General features: G+C 45.7%; 2 protein-coding genes and 1 long non-coding RNA gene across 5 annotated transcripts; 2 read left to right on the top strand and 1 right to left on the bottom strand.

Moving 5' to 3' along the window:
- The first annotated feature begins 258 nt into the window (after positions 1 to 258).
- On the top strand, positions 259 to 1,637 carry LOC120695938. 2 transcript variants are annotated; one of them, XM_039979135.1, is made up of 3 exons: positions 259 to 957; positions 1,049 to 1,204; positions 1,315 to 1,637. In XM_039979135.1, exons 1-3 carry the CDS (start codon positions 415 to 417, stop codon positions 1,324 to 1,326), a joined length of 711 nt encoding a protein of 236 aa, XP_039835069.1. In that variant the 5' UTR covers positions 259 to 414; the 3' UTR covers positions 1,327 to 1,637. The 2 variants fall into 2 exon arrangements, with proteins under 2 accessions (XP_039835069.1, XP_039835068.1); XM_039979134.1 differs by having other exon boundaries at positions 1,049 to 1,637.
- A 507-nt stretch (positions 1,638 to 2,144) lies between these two features.
- Positions 2,145 to 8,819, bottom strand: LOC120668632 (protein HAPLESS 2-A-like). 2 transcript variants are annotated; one of them, XM_039948377.1, is made up of 18 exons: positions 8,548 to 8,818; positions 8,284 to 8,424; positions 8,030 to 8,118; positions 7,787 to 7,826; positions 7,148 to 7,205; positions 7,003 to 7,063; positions 6,454 to 6,532; positions 6,106 to 6,240; positions 5,818 to 6,006; positions 5,405 to 5,485; positions 5,226 to 5,326; positions 4,866 to 4,983; positions 4,563 to 4,595; positions 4,107 to 4,200; positions 3,934 to 4,022; positions 3,437 to 3,552; positions 3,231 to 3,334; positions 2,145 to 3,128 (listed from the first exon to the last, which is right to left on the bottom strand). In XM_039948377.1, the coding sequence occupies exons 1-18, from the start codon at positions 8,743 to 8,745 to the stop codon at positions 2,632 to 2,634; spliced, it is 2,223 nt and encodes a 740-aa protein (XP_039804311.1). In that variant the 5' UTR covers positions 8,746 to 8,818; the 3' UTR covers positions 2,145 to 2,631. The 2 variants fall into 2 exon arrangements, with proteins under 2 accessions (XP_039804311.1, XP_039804318.1); XM_039948384.1 differs by lacking the exon at positions 6,106 to 6,240 and having other exon boundaries at positions 8,548 to 8,819.
- Positions 3,125 to 3,867, top strand: LOC120668647. Its single transcript, XR_005672511.1, has 2 exons — positions 3,125 to 3,301; positions 3,388 to 3,867. It is a non-coding gene; the product is annotated as an uncharacterized LOC120668647 (long non-coding RNA).
- Positions 8,820 to 11,357: the final 2,538 nt, after the last annotated feature.

Raw genomic sequence — 11,357 nt, 5'->3', positions numbered from 1 at the left:
GGGACTGGCGCTGTGAAGCCGCCGCCGCCCGTGGGAGCTAGGCGCGCCGTGGGCCCGCCTGGTGGCTGCGCCACGGGGTCCGCCGCTGGAGGCCGCAGGGAGCTGCGGGGAGCCGCTACAGTCTGCGCCGCGGGGTCCGCCGCGAGAAGCCGCAGGAGGCCGCGCCGGCGACCCGCCTGGAACACGCCTAGCTGCAGGTCGCGCCGCCAACCCGCCTGGAGGACATGGAAGACGGTGAGGAGAGGTGTGCATCTTGAAAAACCAAACTTAATGCTTAACTCTAAGTAGCGATCATAGTGTAATTTTTTGCGAATTGTTTCTGCTAGGGTTTGGTTAACAATTGCAAAAATTGATGAATTTGCTACTCTAGAGCCGATTTCTACTGATGATAACAACCAAGATCCAGATCTAAATATGCATGAGAATCCTATTCCAGATATTGTTGAGCAGCCTAATCCTCTAGATCCTGAACTAGATGCAGAGCTACATACAGATCCTGAACTAGAGCCTGAGAGGGAGCCAGACATATTTGATAATGTGAGGAGTATGTGGGTATCCATGATGAGGGAATGTATATGCCAGTACCCCCAACCAATAGATGAGCACACTAACAATGCACAGGCTGTTAACACTTTTCCTCCAGAACCATGTGGTAATACTGATGCAAATAATATTGCTGCTACTGAAGGAGGTGTTCCTCTTGAGGCAGAAATTAATGATGCAGATCCACTGGAGGTTCGTGTTATACATGATCCAGAAAACCCCAAAATTGTGATGGGAGAGAGGTGGCCTGATATTGTTTCATTTAGGAAGGCAATTAGGCATTTCGCCGTGAAGATAGGCTTTGAGTTTGCTGATCTAGTTACTGACAAGACAAAATTTAGAGCACGGTGTAAAGCAGAGGAATGTCCTTGGCGCATACATGCTTCTAAGATTTTTGATGGCAAGACAATAGAGGTATTTATTTTTCATTAATGTGATAATTATTTCTTTAATGAAAATTGTGGTTTATGCATCTTAATATGTTCTATTTTATTGGTTTGTGTAGATCAAAACGCTACCAGCTGAACACAACTGTGCTACCACAAAACTCAGAGTAGGGAAGATGGCCACCCAAGGATGGTGTGCAGATAAGTTGGCAGATTGGCTGAAGAAGAATCCAACAAAAGGTGCAAGTGACTGCAAGGAAAAATTGGAGAAGATGGTGAGACAGCTCCACCAAGAACCAAGGCTAACAAAAGATATGTTTCTGTGCACTAAATCAAACTTGTTATGATTCATTTCACAACATATAAATTTTCCTTTCAAATATAGAAAACAAGCTGAAATAGATGATGAAGTTGGTTCCTCCCAAGCCAAGAAACAGAAAGTTCAAAGAAAGAAGAAGACACCCCAAGAAGAAGGCCAAAAAGGCTGCAGCTAACCCACCTGCTACTGTTGTTAGTAGCATTAGGAGGCTAGTCTTTGAAGAATAGAGCTTCTCACTAGCTTATGCTATGCTTTTGTATGAGATTAATATGAGAACTTGTATGCTAGACTCTTGTGAGGTTGCGAACTTGATATGTTGCAACCTAGTATGGATGGAATTTTGTATGGACCGATCTTGATATTCTCAGTTATGTTTCATCAGACTTTAATTGATGGCATATATGCTTTTGTTTCTATCCTTTAAATGAACCATTGTGTTTGCCAGTCCTCAATTGAGGAATTATGTGGATGTGCTGCCAAAATTTTGAGAAAAAGCATGCTGATAATATCCTCTTATCTTATCACTGATTACATGTAATCCTTCAATTTTATTCATGACATTTCTCAATACACAGTAAATATGAGTACAATCGGATTGCATGAACACAGTTATACACTCTGCTTATTCATTGCACAATTACACAGTTACACAGAGGAAACAAAAGTCGAAAAAAAAAACAGGCAGACGCGGCTTCCAGGCGGCCCTGCAGCGCGGCCACCAGGCGGACCCCGCGGCGCGGCCCTCCACGCAGCCCTGCAGCGCGGCCACCAGGCGGACCCCGCGGCGCGGCCCTCCACGCGGCCCTGCGGTGCGCTGTGCGCCTTCCTCCCAGTCCCAGGGGCGCCGCCGGCAGGGGGGCAGGGGGGCCAGGCGGGGCCGCTGCGGCGCGCCTTCCTCCCAGGGGCGCTGCCAGCAGGGGTGCAGGGGGGCAGGCCAGCTCGGCGGCGTCAGGGCGGTCCAGCGGCGTCCTCCCAGCGGCGCGGCGTCAAGGCGGGTCCAGCGCCTTCCTCCCAGCGGCGCGGCGTCTGGGCGGGGGCGGCGCGGTCGCCAGGCACGCAAGCGCGTAGCAGATGGATGTACAAAAGGGGTAAAAATGTCTTTACAGAGAAATACAAGGAATGTAGACTCAAAGAGGGAAGAGAGGTATTCTGATAGCATATCTTAAATATGGTGAATTTTAATAGTATATCTCCAACTGGTGAAAATTGTAATTGTATCAATCCAATTAACCCTTATATTTTTGTCCTGTTTTTTTACCATTGTTTTTGCAAGAAGAATTGCTAGTACTACGAAAGACTGGGCACCGATAAATTTCAAACAGCTGCTGAAACCTCATACTAGGTCGTATGTATCCCATCCGTATCTAGTGCAAGCACAAAGGATCAGCGCCGGCGGTCGCGGCCGTGCAGCAGCCCGTGCTGGGCGTACCTGGCCTCGTCCTGCCTCCACTCCCTGAACTCCTCGGCGTCCTCCAGATGCAGCGCTGCCGCGGCCGCCGCCTTGCCGTGCCGGTGCTTGTGCCCGGCACCGCCGGCCCAGTGCTGCACGCCGAGGGCCGGGTCGTGCCAGTGCCGCCGGTGGGCTTCTGCCGCCGTCACCTCCCACTGCTCGCCACCGTGCCGGTGCAGGACGTGGTGGTGGCTGAGCTCGCTCTGCTTGCTCCTCTGGTGCGCGTGGTGGTGGTGCCTGTGGGAATGGTGGTGGTCGCCGTGGTGGTGCGAGTGACGACGGTGATGGTGGTGGTGGTGATGGTGATGATGATGGCCGCCTTTCCTGTGCCTCGGGGGCGCGCGGTCGTACTCGTACGTGCCCGCCCCAAACAGGTCGTACACCGGGTCGAAGAAGCCTTTCTGATGCAGAAGCCACAGGACCATTGCGCCTGCACAAACCACATGGACAAAATTTTGTTCTCGGAGAAATGATGGCAAACGTCACCGGATCTTCGACAGTTCGGCGCCGAAATGGCGAAAACCGTGCGTACCTATGGGTATCGAAGCGAGCATCAGGAGGATCATGACGATCCAGCCGATGCATATGTACTGGAAATGGCAGGTGATGTCGAAGAGGCTCGAGCATTTGTTCCAGCTGCTCCCAAATAATTAGTACCGAGCAAAAAATTGAATCTTTGCTGTTCACAGGAACTGATGGAAGGCGACGAGATAACCAAACTGGAAGGGATCGAAGTACCTGCAGGATTTGCCGGTAATGAAATTGGTCACGAAATCCCAGAGGTTGCGCCAAAAGGCTTTGATGGTGTCGAAGAAACCCAAGCTGGCCTTCTTGGGCTCATCCGTCGGACCAATCTGCAGAGCTTTGAAGGCAAGAAGTAAGCAGCATGCATGTAGTTTTGCCACTTCACCCACATCCTTGTCAGGGTAAAGAAAGGCGCCAGAATTTTGCGGGGTTAAAGGAAATGGAAGGATTCGATTGTTCAGGGCACAATGAAGGATTTCTCAATGAAAGGAAAAATACTGTAGCTGAGTTGCTTAGTCATAGATGATCAGTTTACGCAAACATGGCGATGTGAATCATTAAGTTCTTTTTTCGCCCAAAGGGGCTTATGGATTGACATTTAACATTGATTGCAAATTTGGAATAGTAGTGCCTTTCTGAGCTTACTCTAACAGGAAACAAAGCTAACCATTTCTAGCAGAATCATTAAGAAAGCACAAACTTTTCATAACCTGTGATCCATTATTGAAAACTGTAGCTGTAGTAGTGAATTGACATTCTACTCTGTCAACTTCAGTAAAATCTGACGCCTTCAGAATAGCTGAAATTAGGGATGGAGCATTGAGCAATGTCAGGTGAAGTCCTAATACGGTAACATTTACCTCTACTACAATTTCTAGCCCACCTGCACATCGATATTTTTCTCCTTGCTCTGTTGATGAACGCAAGTCAAATGATCGGATAACCACTTCACCAGGTTTCATGACATAGTACTGCTCCTGAAAATGACGTCAGGCAAATTTCAGGAGAATGCGTGCAATAAGATAAACAGAGAATGGAAGTATGCTGATGGATATTAACAGTTAAGATAGGCATAAAACTTATATAATAAAGTAGGAATAGAATGTTCCGATACGCCTCTCCGAAAATAAACTCTACAGAATATTACTTATGTCTTTATCGATTATATCCATTGATATTCTGCATTTACTTGATTGACTAAAACAATTTCAAATAATTAAAATCACAAAAAAGTGGGTCTACATGTAAGTAAAAATTGGAACGAACCAAAATCTGAGTACAGGTCTGGCAACCAAGAATGCAAAGAAATACCAGATATGCAGATGAGAATAAAAATTACCTCCAAGTTATCAATGCCAGGTACACAGTTGAACTACAAATAAACGAAACACTGGTTAATTTCAAGAAAACAAAGTCAGTGTTTGAGCTCAGCTACTACTTTGAACCCCGACCATATAGAAGACCCAATAGTTCACACTCAACGAAGGGACCACTAAAGAATCAAGAAGCATTGACGTGGTGCATGGATAATAATACTGCAAGGTATTTGGTCCTGAATAATTCTAGTAAAATGGAAAATTAGTTGACAACACAACGTCAAGAAGAGCAAAGTTGTAAGTTCTATGAGTAGTTAGATGCATACTGTCAATCTATAAGAAGCCTCCAGTTCGCCAATATTCTTAGTATTGATCTTTGCAACACCAACTTGACTCAAGGCTTCAAATGTTGACACTCTAATGTCCATTATCTTGCCTGGACTCCTGATATGGAAATGGTATGCATTTAAAATTTCTCCAGAATTAAATAACATAAGAAATGTGCATGTGCAGTATTAGACATGAAAAATATAGTAACATAATTGTTTCCCTCTGTTCGCATGCCATACATTTAAAGAGCTAGTCATTTGGAAGCATCTGATTTTAAAAGTAGGGCAGTGAACAGTGATCCACCGATATAAGCCTGGCTGCAATCGTTAAATTGAAATAAGAAGTGTCATTACTACCTCTGATAGAAGTATTGTATATCATCAGCACTCAGCTCTAGCAGTAAACTAGAAGCCATGGATTCTGTGATTCCCACCGAAAAAGAATGTGCACCTGCATTCTGTAGAGCGTGTATCAAAAGCTTTGTCCAGCAATATCATAAGATGAACTAATACAAGAGAAGTTATGGAAATATAACTTGATGTTGATTGATCCTTTGAAACCTTCCATCCACAATATGTTCGGGCACTAGATTCCTGTCTATCCGACTTCTGTCACTCTGAAACATATATGATGACAATCTTTCAAGATTCAGACGAGCATATAGTGAGTATTTTTATTCAAGAACATATATCATTGATAAATAAGTAAGCACTTGAAATATACACTGTTATGCTGATCTCGCAGGAACAAAATGAAATTAATAACAGAAACAGTTTGAATTTAAAATATGATTCAGGATACAATAAGGTGAGAAGTTCAGTACGGTCGACATATGACATTGAATTTTTTCCATTACAATGGTGGCCAAGAAAGGTAATATTTGTATTTTGTGCTATTCTATAAGATCAAGAAAAACCCAGCAGTTGCTTACATTAATTCTTTAATTACCTCCCAAAAGTTCCAAAGCTGATCGTTCAAGCAGCTTGAAAGTGATGATGAACAGAAACTAGACTGATATTGGAAAGCCTCATAACCAACACCTATCTTGTTGCATCCAGGACCAAAACGAACTTTCTCCAGCAGCATCCACTTGGAATGTTCATCGCCAAGGTCTTGCGGCTGACCACTTCCAGCACCCTTCAACATAGGACATTAAAGAAAAATGTTAAGTCATATCATAGAACATTGCAAATCTATAGTAAGTGTCAGGGTATCCATCATGATCTGATGATGTACCTTCCGTGGAGTCACAAGATTCATGCCCTCAAATGTTGGCATACTATTATAACCTAGAAACTCACCAATAAGATTTACTTTGAGAAAGTTATCACTAGAAACGACAGTTTTATTTTCTGGTCCAACAACAACCTCCTGCAGTGCAATTGGGAGAGAAATACCTCTGAAGTCAGTGACATACCCAAAATCTATTGCAGGTTATGAAGAAGAAAACTCTTTTAACATCTTTCGTGGTCCAGGTTATGATATGAATGTTTAGGAAAGAATTGGCACGAGCATTCATCTGGTTACTATTCAAGAATCATCAATAATAATAGTTGGAACTCTGTTTAGAATTTTAAATCCTACCGATACAGAAGATCCTTTCTTCACTTGAACTCTGATGCTGAACTCAAGTGAACTTTGCCCGACTTCCCAGACATGGAACCTGTTCATAAGATATAAAATAGTGGCCACTTGTTAACTCGAACTGAACTGAACAAATAAAGGATACCAGCAGAGTTGTAGGGAAGTATTTAATTTTGAAATTAGGAAGTATCCCCCTACTTCAAAACAAGTAAAACTAGGTTCTCGTAGATGAAAGAAATACTTCTTTTTGTAGAACTGAAGCGAATTGTTCAGAGATGATAGAAACGTCAGAAACAAACAAGATCATGTCTACCTAACATAAACATATTTCAGTTAGGACAAGATCATGTCTACCGAACACAAACAAGAACTTAGGAATATTAGCCACAATTCAAGTTCAGATAATTTACAGCGAAGTCAAAAAGTCGTCACCAAGACAATAAACGTATTTCAGTTAACTTGGTACACTAGGTATCTAGGTCAAGGAATAGTTCAAGTAATGATAAAAGTTTGATATGCGATACAAGTACATCACAAATAATACTATACCAGTCAGATGCAAATCGTAGACAGTGAGCTGTATTGCGTTTTCCTTTGGTTATTTTGTCAACTACAAAGTATATGAGTGTGAAAGAAGTGTTAGGTAGTGTACCGAGGAAACAAGAGACAATAGAAGGATTATTTATAAACTTACAAATGTTTCCACAAGATGATGGTGCACGTTGATTAGGCCCACAGGGACAGCAAACAGGCTAGTGCAAGCCACAGTAGAAGAAAAACTGAGCGTCTTCGCAAGGCCATTACAAATTATATACCCATATATAGAAGTAACTACATAAACAAAGGCTTGTCCATATATGTTCCTTTGTTTTTGTTACTACTGGCATATGTCCCACATTTTCCTGCCAGGTCTCTTAAACGATGCCTCCTGCCACTCAACAATTCTAGACAATTTATGGTATATGAAATGGTGCAATGGAAACTTTATTTTCTGAGAGTTACCATTTCATGAAAAGATGAATACATTTTAACTAAATTCTACCATTTGAACCAAAACGTGTCTAACCATAATCCCTTTTCAATATTAAAGATCTGATGGTTAGCATTCAATTTGAATTCAACTAAAGTCTGAGGGCTGCTATTATAGTTTTAGAGATGACATGGGCACATGGAAAAGCATAGTTGCTAAATTCAGAGTCGAATTTTGATTAAAGAAGAATATACTAAACTGCGCAGAATAGGAGGTTCAATATTATATTATTATCACACTTCAATAATTCAATATACTGAGACGTACAGTGAGAAGCATATAATTAAGTAAAATACTTCTCACCTCTGTGTGCGCCGCTACAGTACCGTCCGCATTCCATAACCTAACCATAGTCATGGAAAAAAAGAAAGTGTTGGTACAACATCAGAAATGCTAGAAATAAAGTCTAGCAAAAGAATCCACAGATTTTTGGAATCTTGTGAAATCGTGCTTGAGATGGAAGTAGATGTGATTTGACTGTCTACTAACCAGAAAAACGAGAGGTAATGACGAACAATCATCGGTAGGAACCACGAAACATGTTACCTTTCACAATATCCAACAACGTCAGCACCAGCGTCTGGTTCGCATTTGCGCGTCTCCACAAAGTGTTCCTCAGGTTTGTAAGCAGCATCCTGCGAGGCAAACGAGAGTGACAAAAAAAGGTAAGCAGCATCCTGCGAGGCAAACGAGAGTGACAAAAAAAGGTCTGAGTAGCACAACGGATGAGGATGTGTTTGGTGGGGAAATGGTGAAAGATTCAGGAACAAACGGAGTACTGTCATCGCAAAGGGCGTTACCATAAGGTAGTTGAGGGCGTAGACCACGGCCACGCCGCTCTTGCTGATGGTGATGACGGGGGGGTCGCGCAGGCTCCGCGACGGCTCCGTGCCGTTCACCACGTCCACCACCTTGGTCACCAGAGACGCCTCCCCGCCGCTCTGCAACCACCACCGCACCCCCCCAATCAAAAACCGCAGAATGGAACGCAGGATTCGATCAGCAAGCGGCGGGCGGACGAGGGGTCGAGTGCGGGAGTAGAGTTGGAGATCGAAGGCGCTCACGGAGCCGGAGGGGACGGCGAGGTTGAGGATCAACTTCTGGGCGCAGGAGAGGCGGGGCCCCGCGCCGCCGGAGTCGCGCTCGCAGAGCTCGAGGCGGGACTTGGCGAGGACCTCCGCGCCACCCGCAACGCCGGAGGGGGAGGCGAGGAGCGCGGCGAGGAGGAGGGCGGCGAGGAGGACGGCGCGGGGAGGAGGCATGGCGGCAGTTGCCGGCGGCGGGCGAGGAGCGGAGCGGAGCGGAAGGGATCGCGGATTGGGGCGGGCAACTGCTTTGGGTTTGGAAACCGCGCGAACTTGTTTGGCTTCGCTTCGAACTGGGAGGGTGGGAAACCGTATTCGAAACCGTCCGTTGGGTTTGGGTGCAGTTGGTGGCAATAGACTCCCAAATGCGTCTGACGCCAAGCGGGCTTCTTACATGGGCCTCGTCCACTTCGGCCCAGATAGCCTCACGTTGGCCCGTCTTGCATTGTTGTACGGAAAAAGTCATTTTTACCTCATAGTCTATGTTTTTCCCTAGACTCGTGCGAGTGTGCGTGCGTTGTAAGTGTCTGAGTTGTACTGTGTAATTTTAAAAAAAACACACAGCTATTATGACGCATAACCTTCCTGGGTGGTTTCTCTTAGTGTTTTTTCTTATTTTTCTTTTATATTTATTTTGGATGATTTATTGAAAAAAATATAAAAATCATAAAATTGAAAATAAAATTTGGGGTGTAGAGAGCTGAGGCTCAGGCAGTCCAGTGTGACGGTAGAGCTGTCCGAAGCATCCCAAAAAGAATGTGAACATCTGCTGCTGAATCTGGGACTACTGCTGAAGCTGTATCCTCATGGCCTCCTGCTGCTGCCAGATTCCCTCAAGCACAAGTGTCTGGGTCTCCTGCTGGCGAGCCTGCTCGGCTTGCATGCTCAGCTGAGCTGCAGCAAATCTGTCCTATTGGTCAGAGAGCCTCTGAAGAATAGCAGCGAGTGAATCAGGCTGAGTGACAAGAGTAGCGGTAACTGGAGGAGCAGGGGTGCGGGCTGCACCAGAGGATCCTGCCTCATCATCATGAGCACCTCGAGAGACGGTAACAGTGGGTATGTAGTCCTCGTCATCCTCAGAATCCTCTGAATCAGTGACCAGGTAGTGCGGGAGATGGGCCTTTGCAGCGGCGAGTGACGCGTCCTCAGCTGCCGTGGGATCATCTTCAACTCGGCCCTCAGCCAAGGCACGCTCATCCAAAACCTACTGTGCTCTGCGCTGGCCTCTCGGGCCGCGGTGGCCGTCTCGAGGAGTAGTAGGTGAGTAAACTATGAAGTGCATCCTCGACTGTGCCAGCTCATCCATATGAGCATTCTGACTGAGCTGGGCAAGAATCTAGCAGATCCAGTGAGCAAAGGGGTGGCGACGGTGAGTGGCTGCGCAGCGCGTGAGTGGCGGCGCGTGGGTGCGGGCACAGCCAGCGTGGTCGGGAGGCGCAGGCGTGGCGCGGGCGCGGCGGAGCAGAGCTTACTGCAGAGGTGGCGGCGTGCGGGTGGCGGAGCTGCGCCCGAGCGGCGGCGCAGGAGTGGGGCAGGACGGCGGCGCAGCGGCGGTTCGATTTGGAGAGGACGAAGGGGCGCGTAAGGCTGACGAGTGGGGCCCGCGAGGAATATAAGAGAAACTAAATCTGCGGGCCCGCAAAACCTAAGGCACCGAAAGAACTGATGGTGCAGAGTGTTGAGCGTTGGTGTAACCACCGGAGGGATTTTGACCTAGATCTGGCGAGTTTGAACAACGGTTAATTCAGAGGCATCGGAAGGACCGCTAGGCATGCACCGGAGTATCCGATGTGCGTCGGTGCAATGGCCGGAGTATGTTCCAGAGACGCTGCAAGGGCTAAGATTTCCACACAGTAGCACCGGAAGAATCGTTGCAGGGGCATCAGTTCATCCGTCAACCATCGGAAGCACCGGTGGCCGTCGGTGTAAGTGCCGGTGTTCAGTCCAGAGAAGATGCAGAAACTGAGCCACAAAGACTTAAGCACCGGTTGAACCGATGCAGGGGAAAACAAGGCATCGGTTTAACCGGTGGTTAAGAGAATTTTCTGCTGAACTACAAACTCTACTTCTGATCCAAATTTTCAAAACCAGAGCCATAAACACTCAATTTGGATCATTTTCAAGAGACAACCTCACCCTTCAAACACTCATACTTAGTGCTCGCAAGCTTTTACATAAACATAGGCAAATTAAGATCCTAGCGAGGTTTAAAACACAAAAAACCAAATGTATGAGCCACTTTGCCTATGAACTTCGAGATTGAAACTTTAAGTTCGATAGGACGTGGCTCAATAGGCATGAAAACACAACATTGATCTTATCACCCTTGTAGAGTTGATATATCATATTTAGCATGCATATCTTTCTCGAAGTGTGATTTGCTCCCTTGTGATGCTACTAATGTGATGCAATGCCAATGCAAAGCAAGAAATTTAAACATGGATGCATTCTATATGACAAGGCACATGCATTGCAAGAATTTAAATTTATCTTGTCAAGTTTGAACCCTTGGCAAGCTTCTTCATGATGAACCATTCTTCATGCCATGAGTGAAACCAAGACCACCAGCTCATGCAAGACCTATGTTCATCACTATCTTGACAAGGTTAGACAAGCCCCTAGCATTTGTACATATGAAATGCATCTATATGACAAGGCAATTACATGATATTAGAAGCATCTAGAACGTTAAGCTCACTTCTCAACCTACAAAAGGTGCTCTCTTCTAGAGGTTTTGTGAAGATATCCGCCAATTGATCTTCGGAACGAACACCACAAAGTAGTATATC

Source organism: Panicum virgatum, chromosome 2K (assembly GCF_016808335.1).
Source record: "Panicum virgatum strain AP13 chromosome 2K, P.virgatum_v5, whole genome shotgun sequence".
In the NCBI taxonomy this organism is placed as follows: domain Eukaryota; kingdom Viridiplantae; phylum Streptophyta; class Magnoliopsida; order Poales; family Poaceae; genus Panicum; species Panicum virgatum.
This window is presented reverse-complemented; position numbering and strand designations above follow the sequence as displayed.

Coding starts and splice junctions, on each gene's coding strand:
- LOC120695938 (XM_039979134.1), top strand. CDS start 415: ATGCATGAGAATCCTATTCCAGATATTGTTGAGCAGCCTAATCCTCTA. Junction 958..1,048: donor TTGATGGCAAGACAATAGAG/GTATTTATTTTT, acceptor TGGTTTGTGTAG/ATCAAAACGCTACCAGCTGA.
- LOC120668632 (XM_039948377.1), bottom strand. CDS start 8,745: ATGCCTCCTCCCCGCGCCGTCCTCCTCGCCGCCCTCCTCCTCGCCGCG. Junction 8,425..8,547: donor TCGCCGTCCCCTCCGGCTCC/GTGAGCGCCTTC, acceptor TGGTGGTTGCAG/AGCGGCGGGGAGGCGTCTCT. Junction 7,827..8,029: donor GTTGTTGGATATTGTGAAAG/GTAACATGTTTC, acceptor GACTATGGTTAG/GTTATGGAATGCGGACGGTA.